Genomic DNA, 18450 nt, shown 5'->3' with positions numbered 1-18450 from the left:
TGAGATGTTTAAGGACATTACAACTGCAGTGCTAAACAGATTCTTACTTTTTTTTTTAATTCACACATGAACACACACATTTTCTTTTCTTTTTCTCTATAATAATAATAATAATAAAACATTTGTTTGTTTTTTTTTTTTAAAAAAAAAAAAGGAAGACCAGTTGCAAAATCGATACAAACAGTAAAGGTGAATCACCTCTTATCTGTGTTTCAAATTAAACCAGAAACACCTTGTTCAAAGGTATCTTTGAACAGGCAAAACCTTTTTGTGCGTTTTTGTTGTAATAGAGGTGTTTCTTATGGTGTTTGTCAAGAAAAGTAATTGCTTTGATCCCTAATTTGATTTGTTTGCCTAAATCTAAATGGCTTATTTAATGGCACAAAGGTCCATCGTGTCAAGTTAACCAAATCTTCATATGCCACATTATTATTTCCCTTCAATGATTCTATATTGAGTGCTTGAATTCTTTTCATAGTGTTAGAGGTTGCACAGTATGGAGGTTGCACCACCACCTTTGCCTTTCAGTCCTGATAGTTTGATAGTTCTCATATAAAATGTATCTAATTTAACGGGCACGTAAAGGGAAAAAAATAAAATCTAATTTTTACTTTCTTTAATGAAAAAGAAATCTATTGCCAATATACTTTAATTAAAAAACATGTACCGTTTTAGGAAACTGTATGCAGTGAAATTCTCCCTTCATTTACTGCTGTGGATAAGAATTGTCAGACAGTCCCTAACTGCTCTGCAGGGAAACAATCATACTTATGAACAGCAGGGGGAGCCCCCGCCTTACTTCCCAGCTTTTCAGAACTCCATCAGTTTTGTTTCCCTGTAGAGCAGTCGGCGACTGTGTCGAGATTTGTATTGGATTTTATTTTTGCCTTTAGATCCACTTAAATGTTTCCAATGCCAGCTGCAGGGACAAAGATCATGGAGCCAGATTTAAACAGATAAACTGGGATTCTATTTGGCGGAATATTTTGCTGCAGCCACTGGTTCTTCAGAGTTGTAGAAAGTTTGTATTAAACAATACAAAAACTATAAAAATCCACATTAGATTACATGACAACACAGAACCCAGTGCAGTCTGCCAATTCCGATTATTAATCAGTCTTGCTGTATTGGCTTCTAGCAGATATTATTTGACTTGTGCGGTTGTGATAATTTATGATGATCCCTAAGCAGCGTAGACCACACTGAGCATGTGCACAGTCTTGGTCTTGTAAAGATGACAGCCCCCTGTGGCAAAATTTGAAAGCATAAATCATTTGTTTGATTAGGCTTGTGCTGCAGTAAGTTCATGTTTATGTTTAGTATACAAAATACAGCATTTCTAGCCTTATTCTATTTTAGACTTTCCTTGTCTTTTAAAGAATCATTTTGCATCAACGGTAAAAGAATCATTATAATCCTTTAGCCTGTGGTGAAAACTGACAAATGAAGCACTTTGTAACCCAAAAACTGTATTTGCATGAAGCACATACACAGTCACACAACTAAGGCATTATGCTTTTCATGTTCCCTTGGATGAGTGGTGTCAACTAGCCAGACATACGACTTTCATACCACAGCTGTAACTCAAGCTGTGGTGTGGCCTTTTAAATCGGAGAATCCTACATACAAAATGGGTCATTCTTACATTCATATTAATATCAGGTTACTTTAGAATCAATATCCATGCAGGGTCTGGCCCCAATGTTGCAGTGTAGGTAAAGAACTTAAGAGACAATGCATTCCTGTGGCACAGAATGAATTCTGCTCAGAAACATAGGTGAAATGTATATTTCTCTATATGAAATGAGACTGTGGCTCAGCTGTTCAAACATCTATACAAAAAAACCGGTTATTCAAAACCTGAATAAGTGTTACTTCCATAAAGTCTTAAATGTAAAGGTAATTCAATCAATTCAAAGTGATATCACACTTGTCTAGAATTAAACCATACTAATAACATTTAGGAGGTTATTTATTAAAGTCCGATTTTTTCTGATTGAACTTTTAAAGGAGAAAAACAGAAAAACAATATTTTTGTAGAAAAAAAGCCGCAGTTTTCATCAAATCCAAAAAATTGCAGTTTTTTTCGACGACAAATGTGAAAAGATGGTATGATTCAAATTTTTTCAAGATTTTATCAATTTTTTCCCCATACAAAAAGTTTTCGTTATAATGTATTGATAAATAGAGAAAAAAATTGCCCTTAGGAGAGCTAAACTTGCAGTTTAAGTCTTACTTAAAAGAAAAACACCCAAACATATCGTAAAAAATACATTCACCAATTAATATAGAATAACTGAACAACAGAATAACTAAATGCAGCTAACAAAGTACTTTAAGATAAGATGCTGAAATTAGCTGTAGGTGTAGCAAATTGATCAATATACACTACTCCTAATTTGGGATGTGTCATCGGTGGCCATATAAGCAAATATCAACTTGTATGGCTTAAGCGGTTATTTCAGTTAGGTGGCAGCCAGTCTTCATCATCAATTCCCACATAGCCATGCTATTGCGTTATAATGTGCTCACAAGTAGGCAAAATCTGAAACCATTGTAGGGACAGGACCAGTAAAGACAGCTTAATTCTTCTAGCAGAGCTGACTGGGTATGTTAGGTTAGCCTGAAAGATTAGGAGCAGAACTGTCCCTAAAGTTCCCGTTTCTAGCAAATGGAACTGCAGCCTTTTTCTAGAGAATATCTTTGAAGTACTAGTATCAGAATATGAAACTCTAATAGAATCCCACTTGGGGGAAAAATCTCTATCTATGTGATGTGATCCATATCTATATTTTATGTGATTCAACCAAAAGATTTATTTTATATAATAATATTCTCCCTCTATGTATTCTACTGTTAAATTCCCAAGTAACCCAAAGAATATCTAATTTCCCCTTTTCTGCAAGTTTTATCATGTTATTCATGTCCAGGGAAGTGTAAATTCTAGGTTCTTATCTATTATGCATGGCACTGTGAAATAGATGGAAGATAAAATACATTTTTGATGAATGCAACTACACTGCTGACTCCATCTGCGAAACCCTACAAACCAAATTAATCACATGTGTCAGGGGACAATGCAGAGGGAAAATGAACTATATCGATTTATATAATCACAAAGTACTTGCATATAGTTTAGGTTAAAAATACTGCTACTTCAAAGCATTTACATTTATATGAAAGGGTATTTCATAAATAAAACATTCTTCATCGCCAAGGACCCTGCCTATGGGAGAATAATGAGCAGCACTCAGTAGGAAGTCACAAAATGAATAACTGGTTTAAGGATGTATTATTTTACCACACTGGACAGCATAGAGGGTTTATGTTTTTTGGGGTTAAGGTCCCTCATTGCTGTTAGAAATTATGCTGGACTCTTCTTTGCTTATAACAAGGTTACATTTATATGAAAATGTGGTCATATCAGTCAAGTCATGCTAAAGACAGTACAAAACCCTTCACCCTAACTGGCCTTTAGGCTGGACTTCCTTCTGCTTTATTGGACGCTCAGTTCCACAGTTTGGAAAATATAACCCTTCAACTGTCAACCTGGGTTCTGTTTTGCTCTTGTGACATTACCTTAAAGGTTTTTCTTCTCCATGAGCAAAGCAAAGCTCCCACCTTTGTTTTCACATTCTTTCATGTCTTTGTGTGTTTTGCTATGCTGTATTCTTACTCTACAAGTTCTCCTGTGTTTGCTTTACATTCTCTTTAGAAGGAAAATATTACTTGGAAAAACACCAGAGCAGCAAGGCCATGCTGTGCCAGAACCACAGATCCAACAGTTAAAGAGATTACGTTTGTATTTTGCAATTAGTACTTGCTCAGGAGTGGTGGAGAAATCAGTTGGTCTTACCATTCACATAAAAAATTTGCACCACAAGAATGGAATGGAGAGATTCCCATTTACATTCAGTGAAACTGTCTTGCAATGCTAGGGTCATAGATTCAATTCCAGTATATGCAAGGTCTATGTACGCTCTGCTAAAGCTTGTGTGGGTTTACTCCAGGTATTCGGCTTCCTTTCACTCTCCAAAACCACCCATCCTGATAAAAGGGACTCTTGTGTGTTGTGTGAATGTGATGGGGACCTTACTGCAGGTTCCGCTGGGCTAGGGGCTGACATGATCCCTATAAAGTGATGTGTAATATGTCTGCACTTTATAAAGAATAATATATAAATATGTTATTTGAGTAAACAAAATGAAAATATGGAAAAGGAAGGGTTACAAAGAGATGACCTATTAATGAGCAGTGCAACTGAAACGAAATGCATTGCTGCTTGACTGGCTGTACTCTATTATGCAAGGACCTCTCTCTAATGTACAGTTTGCTGACCTTTCATACAATGAGCTAGGAGCATATAGAATGCAACCTTTGCATAAGTTCATGTATTTGGCCTCAAAGGCACACAAATTCACTCTGGGAAGTCTTTCATACTTGCAGATACAGTGAAAGTAATTCTTCAGCTTCAGCTGTAACAAACATAAAATAGAGCTGTGTGTGTTTTGGAGATATAAAAGCATGATTTCATACTAATAAGTGTAGAACTGGGTTGATAGGTGTGATGCAGCTGCTGTTCTAGGGGCCCTTGGTTCTTCAGTGCATACAAGCTTGAAACTGGTGAGCCAAACCTGTCTAAAAATGCTCAGAACAAATTAACGGGGAACTATCGCGAAAATGAAAATTTAATATAAGCTTCCTCATACTGAAATAAGAAACTTTCTAAATACAATCAATTAAATTTTTTTCTGCATTCTTTCTGAAATAATCAAGTTTACATTCACTATTCCTCTGTCAGCATCTGTCTCTCTTCATTCTGTCTTCATGCAGCAGTTGGATGTCATCAATGATCCAATATATCTTATAGGGACTTCCTTTGTTAGCAGATGAATTAGAGCTCACTCAAACAACTGATTCCTGTACAAACAAATTCTAACGAAATAACTGCCTTTTGCACAAATTCTGCATGTAGAAAGACAGGATTTCTGATGATTTTAATAGAATGAGCTCTAATACATCTTCTAGGCAAAAGGAGCCCCTCTATAATATATATTGGTTAATTAATCTGACACCCAACTCCTGAATGAAGACAGAATGAGGAGAAACAAATGCTGAGAGAGGAATAGTGAAGATAAACGTGATTATTTCAGAAACTGTACCAAATTTTTAATTGATTGTATTAGAAAGTTTCTTATTTCAATATGCTGAAGCTAATAAACAATTTTCATTTTAATGATAGTTCCCCTTAAACATTAGGCTGCAGGTAAAAAGTCAAATATATATTCACCAACTTTTTACCCCTTGGGGAACTGTAGAAATGAAAAAGTGAAACTTCCTTCTTTAAGCGGATTAGCCATTTTTTAATGAAGCCTTAAACATTCTTTTTTTACTCCTTCATCCTTATTACGAGATGAAGATTATATGCTTCTAGTTTCCCCAGCTTCATGTTTTTTGCAGATGTTTAGAGTGTTCTCCCACGCATTTTTTTTTACCATTATAATATTAACTAGCCCAGATGCAAGTTCTTGGAAAAAAGGCGACCTCTGAAGTGTCACCATCGAAACTGGGACAAGAACATATACTGTGTATGTTTCCCATTGCTCAGCACTGCACCTGCATTCAGTAACATTCAATTTACAGAGATAAAGGCTATTCTCTTTAAACTACCTATTCAGAGAACCACTGCTTCTTGTAAAATTGATTTATGTATGCCAGGTTGCAAATGTTGGGTAAGCTCATATTACATAGCTATGCTAAAAACTGGTCAGCTTGGCATAAGTCAAATTGTTTTGGTTTTTTTACACGGCAAATGCAACTTTTTTCATTTTTTCAACTGTAGAAATATTCACTTACTGAAAACTACTTAGGTGAACAAGGCCCTTTTCTTTGGTCCAGAACACTAATAATATAAAGTGTAGGTAACATAAAAAAATTAAAGTGTTTTAAAGTAATACAAATAGAATACAGTATTGCCCTGCACTGGTAAAACTGCAGTGTTTGCTTCAGAAACATATATAAATAAACTGCTGTGTAGCAATGGGGGCAGCCATTCAAAGGAGAAAAGGCTCAGTTTACATGGCAGATAGCAGCTCTGTAGAACATAATGGTGTTATCTGTTATCCACTATTTAACCTGTGCCATATAGCCTTTTTTCAATTTCCGCCATTGCTACACAGCAGCTTGTTTATATAAACTATAGTAGTGCTTCTGAAACAAATAGATCAGTTCTACCACTGCAAGGCAACAGTAAATGATATTTTCAACACTTTTTTGGTGTTACAGTTCCTTTAAGAATACTGAACACTGAGAACGAATTATATTACTGAATAGAAGACTAATCAGTCCATAAGGTTATCATTTGTTGCTGATAAAAATACAGTAAAATACAAAGACAAAGTCTAAATTAAGGCGTTTCCCACCACTTTTATAGACAACACGACACAGCCCTGAACCAAATCAGTGGCTGTTGGCAGGATGTCTCTGATGAATTCTGGAAAGGGTCTCGTCTCCTCTGATTCAGTCTTATTTAGAAACTAGACCGTAAACGACGTTCAAGCTTTCCACAGCCAAAAATATTACTTAGCTCCCTCACTAAGGATCCAAATAAATGCAGATATATAGTAATCAAGCATAACAGAAGACTCAACAGATTATTGCTTTAAAAAGCATCATGCTGCAGCCCGAAGACTTAAGCTGGCCATAGACGCAAAGATATGAATCAAAGTTTCGTACAATTTTTGGACCGTGTGGGGAATGTCGGCTAACGATAATTTTTCTGCATGCATTGCCTATCTGACTATATCAATGGGTGACTGTCACCTCTATTTGTCTGACATAACTTTTGTACGGCCAGAACATTTTCTGATTTGTTCTTTTACTACTTTATTTAATCTGAGTGGTTAGGGCAGGTCAGAAGCTTGCGACGTACAATCGAAGGCTAAAATCTGCACATCTATGGCCAGCTTTATAGTCCAATTAATGCCCCAGACTCCCAAAATTTCACAACCCCTTTATTCAGCATCCTGCATGGAAGTGTGTGCAACGGTGTATGTTGATACAACTATGTCAGAATACCTTAACCATGATCAAGGACAGAGGATGTAGGAGGGAAATATTTCCAAAAGAACGTTTGCAATAGTACCGGATATTTATCTTCTAGATTAATGGAACAAAAACTTCACATTGCTTATTGACCAACAGCCAGCGCATGCGTAATACATAAATACAACAAAAGAAATACAAATCAGTTATTACACCAGGCAGAAAAAAGACAAAATGGGAAGTCACCCTGCATGAAAGATGTGCTAGTACAGTTCAAATTCCCTATTATTTGCCAATGACGTGAGCTTTCATGATAGACTGGCCCCATGGCTACTTTATTCCTACAAATGTGTCTTCAAGCAAAAGGGCTCTGAAAGGGTTATTTATCTGGAGAGAGTCAATTATGCAAGTTTCACGGAATTATGAAATGTAGGAGGGGGATTATTCCGGCATCTTGTCTTTCCTCTAGTGAAGAGAAACAACTGTAGGATTGTTTTTCATGACTGCTTTCATCTTTGTAACAGAGCCAATGGCTTTAGCATAATATGACACTCATGCAATGCTTTACGATTTGTTAAGCAATCTGACTGCATGTTCTCGTTACTACTGGATTCCTCCTTTTTTTGTAACTCGTTAGCAAAGATAATTATTGTGGATTTCCCCACAGTGTTAAAATATACATTACTTTCAGTCTTTTTTTTACAAATCAGCTCTTACTCTTTCCCACATTTTAAGCTTTCAAACCAACATGAGACAAAGATATTCTCACTCAGGCACTGAATTAATCTATCCTACAAAATATGACAACAGCTGGGCAACCTGCAAAACTGTAGGTGTTGGAAAACTACAGCTACCTTTACGTCCCCCCTTCAGCTGTTGAATGTGTTTTGTGAGTTGTAGCAAACAACCACCTGAAGGGCCACAGGTCCCTTTACCTGCTTCAAAACTTACCTGGAAATCGGTTGGACTGCTGCCAATCTGGTTGACATTTGGCAAAGAGCCACCATAATACTGAGCCCTAGATTGTTGAAGTCGCAACTGTTGCACCTTTTGAAACTGGACCTGTAAAACAAAGGTGGACAAACAAACATAAAAGACAGGCTTTACACAGAGGTTCTTAACTTTAAAGTTTAAACGCAATACAGGTATGGGACCTGTTATCCAGAATGTTCATGACCTCGGGTTTTCCAGATAATGGATCTTTATTTAATTTGCCTCTGCATACTGTAAGTCTATGAGAAAATCATGCAAACATTCAATAAATTCAATAGGCTGATTTTGCCTCCAATATGAGGATTAATTATTTGTCCGTTTGGATCGAGTACAAAGCAGGAACTGCTAGGTCGCGACCCGGACATTTTGTGCAGGAGTCAGCCCGAACCTGCCGACCCAAGGGTAAACCCGTAGGTATCGGCCCGGTCCACACATCACTACAAGGTACTGTTTTATTATTAAAAAGAAAAAGGAAATAATTTTTAAAAAATTGCATTATTTGGCCTTTCTGTAATTCGGAGCTTGCTGGATAACTGGTTTCCGGATAACGGTTCCCAAACCTGTACTATAACTACCCCTTTTACTTATTGCTTCTGAATCTTATACAAGCAGAACAGCAAAGATACTGTTTATGGCTTACTAATACAGTAACACAAGGTATAAGCTGACTTATAACATAGTAGACTTAGGTTAAACAAATATTTAAAGGGAAACCATGACAAAAATAATAATTCAATATAAGCCTCATCTTATGCATATAAGAAACTTTATAAATATTATCAATAAAACATTCTGTACAGCTATGACTATGAAGATTTTCATTCATTAAGGTCATGGTATATCTAATATAAGTAATTCTATAACAACTGGACTTGCTGAGTAATCATTGAAGACGTTTCACTACTCATCTGACAACTGACTATCACTGCAAGATAACCACAGTAGTCAGTGATAGCAATACATGAGAACACTTAAAGGAAAACTCTACCCCCAAAATGAACACTTAAGCAAAAGATAGTTCATATCAAATTAAGTGGCATATTAAAGAATCTTACCAAACTGGAATATATATTTAAGTAAATATTGCCCTTTTACATCTCTTGCCTTGAGCCACCATTTCATGATGGTCTCTGTGCTGCCTCAGAGATCACCTGACCAGAAATACTACAACTCTAACTGTAACAGGAAGAAGTCTTGAAGCAAAAGACACAACTCTGTCTGTTAATTGGCTCATGTGACCTAACATGTATGGTTTGTTGTTATGTTTGTGAATCCTACGATCCCAGGGGGCGGCCCTTATTTTTTAAAATGGCAATTTTCTATTTATGATTACCCAATGGCACATACTACTAGAAAAGTACATTATTATGAAAATGGTTTATTTACATGAAGCAGGATTTTACATATGAGATGTTTTATGCAATATCTTTTTATAGAGACCTACATTGTTTGGGGGGTATAGTTTTCCTTTAAGGAAAGACTCAACCAGCTGTTACAAGAAAAAGGTGTCCAAAGAATATAGTCCCATGGTCCAATTGTGTCCACAATCCTTAGCCGGCTCCTACTTGTATCCCTTCAAGCAGGACCGCCATCAGAAATTGCAGGGCCCCATACGACAAAACTTCCTGGGCCCCCTGGGCTGCACCCACCACAAGCCCCACCCCACAGGTCCGCCCCCCACCACACAGTTAAAAAAAACAAAATAAATATTGGTGGCTAGGGTTCCCACATGTTAATAAAAAATAAAAAGATATTGGTGGTCAGGGCCCCCCATAAAAAAAACATTTGTGGCCACGACACCCCCCATTAAAAAATATTGGTGGCTAGGACCCCACATGAGAAAAAAATAATTGGTGGCCAAAATTGGTGGCCAGGGCCCCTTAAACGTCCATGCCTTCCCGAAGTCAGCAGCTCTCAGAAAGATGGGGGGCACGGCTAATCAAGTAAGTGTGGCGTGGCAGGGCCCCCCTTTCCCTCGGGCCCCCTACAACTTTCCCCCCTGTTGGCTGCCCTGCCTTCAAGTCCAAAAATCAGTCACTAAAATGAAAGCCAGCACCAAAGGCACAGGGAACAGACAAAACAAATGTAAGGTAGTATTGTTCTATAATGTTGCCACCTCTTGTGTTCAATGGGAACAATTATTCGGTATTTACCACCAGCAGAAAATTGAAAACTTTCCTTAAAAGGCTTGTTTAGGCGGGTACTCACTCACAAACGCATATTGTCAACTTGCTTGTAAAGAATCATGAAGTACATCTCCTGGTATACGATGGCAATGGTTATTAAAAAGCATATCTATGCATGGTCCTCCTGGAAGTTCCCCCTGTATCGAAAGTCCGCACAAAGTCCCAAGGGCCAAGGCCTTTTTAGAAGGTATTAGGTTGGCTTGTAGCGTCCTTTCCTCGTGTGCAAAGAGGGGCACCTTCCAGTGACGTCACCTGCCTTACATGTTTCGTCTGAAGAAGTCATGATGTACTTCATGATTCTTTACATGCAAGTTGACAATATGCGTTTGTGAGTACCCACCTAAACAAGCCTTTTAAGGAAAGTTTTCAATTTTCTGGTGGTGGTAAATACTGAATAAGGGTGGCACTTATAAGGTGGAGATAATTGTTCCCATTGAACACAAGAGGTGGCAACATTATAAAACAATAGTACCCTATATTTGTTTTGTCTGTTCCTTGTGCCTTTGGCGCTGGATTTCTTTTTAGTGACTGACAAGAAAAAGGTGATAGGTTGCCTACAACAACTTGAAAAGGAGAAAGCCATCGATCGAGTTTTATACCGTCGCCTGTACCCCAGAGAAGCCACACCATGCTGTTACGGACTCCCAAAGATATATAAAGAAGGAGCCCCAGTAAAATTCTTGGCTAACATCTTAGCCCCGTTGGTAGGCAATACAGTGCATCATACCCAGCTTCTGATGAAGTGGCGGGGTGTCACGAAACGCGTCAAGCGGGCAGCCAATTTAATTTTTATATTGGCTTCCTCTGTACTCTGTTTATTTGCTTTTTCCTGGATATGAATTTGCCGCATTGGAAAATAGGGGTGGAACGTGCAGCACGTTGAGCTAGGCGTCCGATAAGTGCTCCCACTAAACTATTTTGTGCAGGAGTGCATCATACCCAGAATGCCAAAGAGTTTGTAACCAAGATTCATGGTGTAACATTAGAGGCAGAAGAAACAACGATATCATATGATGTCACTTCATTGTTCACATGTATACCTACGACAGAGGCAATTGAGACTGTAAGAATTCAACTGCAGCAAGCTAACACCCTCAACAGCAGAATGAAGCTCAGGCCTAACCAAGTAAGTTTGTTGCTAGATTTGTGCTTTAACACCACATACTTCAAATACAAGGACCATTTTTATAGACAGAAACATGTCTGTGCAATGGGTTCTCCAGTATTTCCCACTGTAGCTAACTTGTACATGGAGGAAGTGGAAAGGAGGGCCTTACTTACATTCCAGGGAACTACAAGTCACTGGTTCAGGTATGTGGATGACACTTGGGTAAAAATCAGATCCAATGAAGTGGCGGCCTTTACAGAACTCAGTGGACAACAACATCAAGTTCCCAAGGGAAGATGTCTACAATAACAAACTTGCCTTTTTGGACTGTTTGATGCGCATCCAAGAGGGGGTATACAGAAAACCCACTCATACGGATCAATATCTGTTGTTCGATTCCCATCACCCGTTGGAACAAAAACTGGGTGTCATTAGAACTCTGCACCACAGGACGGAATGTGTGGCGACTGATACATAGTCCAAGGACAACGAGAAAAAACATCTCAGAGGCGCTTTGAAAGCATGTGGCTACCCAGACTGGGCCTTTGTCAAAACAGCAGTAACCAAGCCCAACAGGAACACCAAAAGAAATAACCGCCCGGAGACACATAATAGGCGAAACATAGTCATCCCATATGTAGCTGGAGTGTCAGAGAAACTCAGGATTATTTTCAACAAACACCACATTACTGTGTTTTTCAAACCTAGCAACACACTGAGACAAAACTGGTACACCCAAAGGATCCAACACCTAAACAAAAACAAAGCAATGTGGTATACGTAGTCCAGTGCAGAGAAGAGTATACAGATCTATACATTGGGGAGACAAATCAACTGCTCAACAAGCAAATGGCTCAGCATAGGAGGGCGAACTCTACCGGGCAAGACTCAGCTGTCTTTCTACACCTAAAAGACAATGGACACTCCTTTAAAGATAACAATGTCAAAATCTTGGATAAAGACCACTGGTTTGAAAGAGGTGTGATTCATGTCAAGGTGGAGAAACCATCCCTGAATAGAGGCGGGGGGCCTTCAACACCACCTGTCTGCTACCTACAATGCTGTTCTCACATTTGTACCCCGGTGGTTTCAGAACACTTCACGCATCCATTCATGCAACTCTCACAAGTAACACCTGTTTCTAGGAGTTGCATGACACATTGGTAATCCTAGCAGTAACTACACAGAATCAACACATCTGTGAATTTCAGATGTCACCTCTCTTAAGAATTAAGCAGGCCATAGATACAAAGATCCGATCATACGAATCGAGGATTCGTGGGGCTCTAAGGGGGTGCAGGCCCTGGCCCGCTCGCACACCCTGCTCCCCGGTAGTTCCGCCACTGGTCAGGAGATGGGAAAGTCCAATCGTTCGAGTATTCGAACGATCAGATCTTTGCATCAATGGCCATTTTAACAATTTGCCATTGTGATTGGATTAGTGGAAGAGTTTATATGCCGAGAACTTCCCACACCAGTCAGTTGAACTGAAGAAGCTGCTCAGATGAGTAGTGAACCGTCTTCAATGATTACTCAGCAAGTCCAGTTGTTTTAGAATTACTTATATTAGAAATTCGGCACAGTAACACTTTCCTATGCCCCTCTGAGCAATCTGAGTCAGAGTTGGATATTTTAAAGTTCTAGTCCAATACAGCTTGGCAACGGCAGTACAAACCAATGTTATATTAACTGGCAATCATTTCTGACTCAAAATCAAAATACTTTTCCACTTCCTCCATGTGCATGTAGAGAGACAGACTGCTAAGAAGGAGGTACCTGCATTATTTCAGAAATGGAAAATGACTGTTTAACTGGTTATGCAAAGATAATTCTTAAGAGGTGAAGCTCATGTTAAATTTTCATTTTGGTGGGAGATCTGTTTCCAATACCATATACAAACTGATCCAGAGAAAAGCAATGCAAATCCCCAGCAGGCCAGCCAAGCCCCTAAAAATTGCAATTGGGTTACTCTCACTTACAGTCCTGCAGCGGGTCAGGTATCTGTGGGTTACCTGCAAGAAAGGCTGGTACCTTGTGGGATGAGGGTAGGATTTTCGGGTACAGGTATAGATGTGGGAATCATCTATATATCTTATCTTATGTTATATTGTCTATATTTTACTCCTTTTAAAAATTTACAACACTTTTTTCTGTCTCCTCCCATGTTTGATGATGTAATTTCCTTTTTAATGGTGGTCGGCTGGGTTGCAGATAAGGCAGTGTGGGCATGGGTCAGGTAACGGATGCAAGCATGTAAATATGTGGTTTGGGTGCCGTGTTCGGGTTTCAAAAAACTGGTTTAGAGAAGGACTCTACTCTCACTCAATTACTATAATATTGCCATTTATGAAATACTGCCATTCAGCCTATCTTAAATGGGAACTATCGCGAAAATGAAAATGTGATATAAGCATCAGCATACAGAAATAAAAAACTTTCTAAATACAATCTATTAAAATTCTGTACCATTTCTGAAATAATCAGGTTTATCTGCAATAATCCTCTATCAGCATCTGTTTCTGTTCATTATGTCTTCATGCAGGAATTGGGAGTCAAATATTAATTAATTGTTAGATCCAATATATCTTAAAGGGGCTCCTTTTGCCTAGAAGATGTATTAGAGCTCACTCTATTAAAATCACCAGACATCATGTCTCTCTACATGCAGAATTTGTGCAAAAGGCAGTTATTTTGTTTGTACTAGAATCAGTTACTTGAGTAAACTCTAATTCATCTGCTAGGAAAGGAGCCCCCCTATAAGATATATTGGATCTAACTGTCAATGAATATTTGACACCCAACTGCTACATGAAGACAGAAAGAAGAGAAACCTGTTATTCAGAAAGTTCCGAATTACTGCAAGGACGTCTCCCATAGAATCCATTATAATCAAATAGTTCAAATTTCTTTCTTTTCTGTAGTTATGGAACGGTACCTTGCATTTGTTACAAACTAAGATATAATAAATCCCAGTTGCATGCAAAGCAATCCTGTTGGGTTTAATTAATGTGTAATTGATGCATAGTAGACTATATATATATATATATATATATATATATATATATATATATATATATATATATATATATATATAAACTTTACTGGATACATTGGTGCAGTAAATTGCAAAAATGTTAGCGTGAAGGCTGCACACCTAGCAAATAAACATATTTAAGCAAAAGACACAGATCAATCAAAAGACCCCTGAACACAGTTGTATCTTACAGAGGCCTGTAGTATTGCTAGATGGGTGAATGTTACCAGAATTACCACTTGATTACATTGAGATACTTAAGTGTAATTTGGGTTAAGAGCTGAATTCAGACCACACACCTCACTAGATATATAGTCATCTCCTCATGATTAAATGCGAAAAGTACTTGTCAACATGATAGAGAATTAATTAGATAATTAATTAAAAATTGTTAGCGCTTTAAAAGCTATTTTTAAATGTAATTGCTATTGAAAGCACCATTTGCTTAAAGAGGCCCATTTAATCAAAGGTTAAATTTCAAATTCATGTGAATTTTTTTTATTCAATATAGTCACAATTAGACTGGGAGGTTATCTAAGAAAAAATTGGAATGTCTAATATTCTATCGAATGGTTCCGAACCGAGAATTCTAATCATATTCAATTAGTTTGAATCAAGCTTTTCACCAGAAAAAAACCTTGAATGTCAGAAAGGCTATTAACATCTCCAAATGGTTCAACGGACCTCTGCCGTTGACTTGTAAATTAACTCGGCAGGTTTTAGATGGCAAATATTCAAATTAGGACTGTTCCCATGGTCAAAATGTGATAAATCTCATAAATTTACATTAAATGGGTGGATTAAAATTAAAATGTGTGAATTTTGACACTTAAAAATTCAAATTCAAATTTACTATTCGACCCTTGATAAATATGCCCCTTAGTATGTTATAGAATGGCCAATTCTAAGCAACTTTTTAATTTGTCTTCATTATCTTATAGTTTTTTTTAGTTATTTGTGTGTTTCTTCTAACTCTTTCCAGCTTTCAAATGGGGATCACTGACTGAATGCACGCAGTCTAAGCAAGGACTGGACTGGTTCATTGATCCAACAGGTTTTTAAATCTGCCCGATCAACACCTGACCAATTTTCAGCCAGATCTCGAAAAGGGACAGGGCTCTCCAAATTCTACATTTGAATGTGGCTCATATCACGGGTAAAAAAAAGTTGGGGACCTCTGCACTGTCCAATAAGCTGCAGTTTTTTTATAAGCCCGTGTAGGGCCCTCTTTAAATTGTGCACCTCACAGTGCACTGGAGTGCTTCACAAGGCAGAATGGCGGCTGCTTGGCACCAACTGATTTCTCCTTTCTAAAAGGCAAACTGAAGGAGGTAGGGCTACCTAATAAACTTAAAAGCTATGGGGTGTGTAACTGAACTATCTATTGCCATAACATAAGTTGAACTGTGATCTTTTTATGAGACCTTATCAGAGTACAAAAGTACGATTAAGGAACCCATTATTATCCCTTGAGTTAGGAGTGTTTTATGTGATAGTTGATCCAAATTAAGTGTGTTCCCTTTTATTTTTAAGTGGTGCAACGTTTCGGGGCTCCACTTGACAAAGGGGCGGAGCCCCGAAACGTTGCACCACCGCAGTAAAAACTTTTGCAAGGGCTTGCCCTGCAGATACAAGTCTCGTGTGCAAGTGTGGTTTTTTGCTTCAGTTACTAGGAGATCACCGTATCCTCCATTCACTGTGCACCGAGCAAAGCTATACACCTACATAACAGGTGTGCGAGGGTTTCTCTCCAATTGAAGTACCCCAGTAAATGGAGATACTGGATATTAGGATACCAAGTACCTAATCTTTCCTCACACAACTACAGGAATGCTCCAGTTAGCAGCTATCCACCCTTCTGAAGTACTTTGCATCTGTTACAGTTACTATCACAAAGTAGTGCAGATGGTAAGAATTATAAAGAAGGATGACATATCTGTATGACATTAAGTGCTGAATGCATAAAACACATGGTCCAAGCAACACACACCTAAGTTTTGAACTATCTGGGATGACTGTGTTCCCTTAAGTGAAGAACTGTAGGGTCTTTAAGCACCCTCTAAAGCCCCACTTGTAAGCTCTGTATTATATAATAAACAGCATAACGGTAGTGCCTGGGTGCAGGTCATATAGGCATAAAGCAAAGAAGGCAATAAACCGACTTTACTTAATGAAACCTGTAGAGAAGGCTATGGTCAAAGATTTATTCACTCGAAGTTATGACATCATACTAAGGCCTTGATCAGTGTTAAAATGAACCAATAATACATAGATGTCTAATGATGTAATTGGCTAGTATGGGACAGTCACTTTACAATGTACAATGCTATTAGGATTTCGCTTCTTTTAAAATATGAAAACTTTCTACAAACTTGTCTATTGAAAGTTCAGTAACAATGAACAAGAAGAGAGTTCCTCCATTTAGTGAAGCTACCCAAGCACAGACAAAATATGAATAATACACCCATTTGAGAGAAGGAAAACTGAACATGCCATTAAATAATGTATTAGCCATAAAGCCCCTTCTGAGGGGGTGGGGAATAAGCATCAAGGTCATATATTTTAATCCTTATGCATCACTCTGACACCATATTATTATACACACTCCCTGGGGAAAGACTGCAGACTCTACACCAAATTTCTCTACATATGATTTTGGATAAATAACACAGATTTGCCAACACCAGACATTCAGTCAGAGGATATTGCTTATGCCCAAATAATCACTATTCCACTGCACAGACCCACCTGTCAGAGAAAGACAAACAACATGATAGTCCAATCACTTATACTTTGTAGCCCTGGTCTAGGCTGTTTTCTTCACTTCCACCTTTCCAACAGACTAATATAAGGCCTAGCTGACCATATTAACAGAAAAATGTGGATCTTCAACTGAAATCTGGTGATGGATATACCACATGTAATTCGACAATTTACCTGATTCACTGTAGGGTAGGGTTTCCAGATCACCTGAAAAAATCATCACATCTAGAAAATCCAGCTAGAAGGGTTGGACTGATTCCAATTTAATTTTAATTCCCTCCAACATGCATGTATTAGACATGTACCTGAATTTTTAAGTGATCTGGTAACCCTACTCTAGGGCCAGTTAATTCATAGACACCGCATTACAAAAACTCAACTACAATGTAAACTGCCAATGGAAATAACAGTTTTGATTTCAATAGGCAAATAATGTATTACAATATCAGGGGATATAACCTGCTGCGAGTGATTATTAAGCATTCACAACAGTTCCTGTTCCAGTAGAGCTTAAAGTCTACGGTCCTGGAGGAAACTTAAGGGTAAGGTCACACTGGGAGATTTGTTTTCCAAAGTCGTCCAAAGTTGCCTCACGAGAAAACTTTGGGCGACTTCGGAAAACGAATCGCCGTGAGTGCCATGCCGCAGGTGATTTTTCATTCTAGCATGCAGAAGACAGGGGGAAGCAGTTCATGGAGATTAGTCGCCCCAAAGAAGAGGAGATTAGTCGTCGGGCGACTAAATCTACCCGAATCTCCCAGTGTGACCTTACCCTAAGTTTACACAAAGAGAACATATAAACTCCACCTAGATAGCAATATTGTTGACATCAAACCCAGGACCCAATAGGCCCTATCAATAAACACTATGGAACTATCCCTGTAAAAAAGAATTCCAGCTGCAGCCTCATGTCTGGTCATGGAACTGCTCGGTTACTTATAATATCTGTATATTGTATAATATATATATAATAATAAATGTTTCATGGTCTCTAAGTTGTTGAACTTCCTATTCTCACTGTCTTTAACCTAGAATCTAAACTGCTTATGAAAGGGATCACTATAACAAACAATAATAGAGATTTCATGAAGCCTTGACCACTGGAGCCTAACACTTCAATAGCATTTTGGTATTAGGTAACATCAACAGTCTGCAGCCATAGCTTCTCATACACATATAAATAAGCACAACATTTGCAGATTATTATTTTTCCTCTGTGAAGAATAAGTAGTTTAAACATGTTTTAAAAACGTATGGATTCAACTGCATGTAAACAGATTTATTTATTTAATTATTTATTGATACTAGCTATACAACTGACA

At 38.0% G+C, this 18450-nt stretch overlaps 1 protein-coding gene across 4 annotated transcripts in view; it reads right to left on the bottom strand.

Moving 5' to 3' along the window:
• Nucleotides 1-18450, bottom strand: part of crtc3.S (CREB regulated transcription coactivator 3 S homeolog) — a 75095-nt gene that overhangs the window by 43554 nt on the left and 13091 nt on the right. For 3 of the 4 annotated variants that reach the window (XR_001935067.2, XM_018255373.2, XM_018255374.2), the window contains exon 2: nucleotides 7996-8106. Coding sequence is in view for 2 of the 4 variants with exons in the window: in XM_018255373.2 (XP_018110862.1) it covers nucleotides 7996-8106 (111 nt within the window). In the remaining 2 variants the exon portion in view is untranslated. Of the gene's footprint in view, nucleotides 1-7995; nucleotides 8107-17113; nucleotides 17133-18450 lie in introns of those variants that run through there. The other variant, XM_041588271.1, reaches the window with a different exon arrangement.

This window comes from Xenopus laevis, chromosome 3S, assembly GCF_017654675.1.
Source record: "Xenopus laevis strain J_2021 chromosome 3S, Xenopus_laevis_v10.1, whole genome shotgun sequence".
Taxonomy (NCBI): domain Eukaryota; kingdom Metazoa; phylum Chordata; class Amphibia; order Anura; family Pipidae; genus Xenopus; species Xenopus laevis.
Note: the sequence above shows the minus strand (reverse complement) of the source record. Positions and strands in the feature narration are given on the sequence as shown.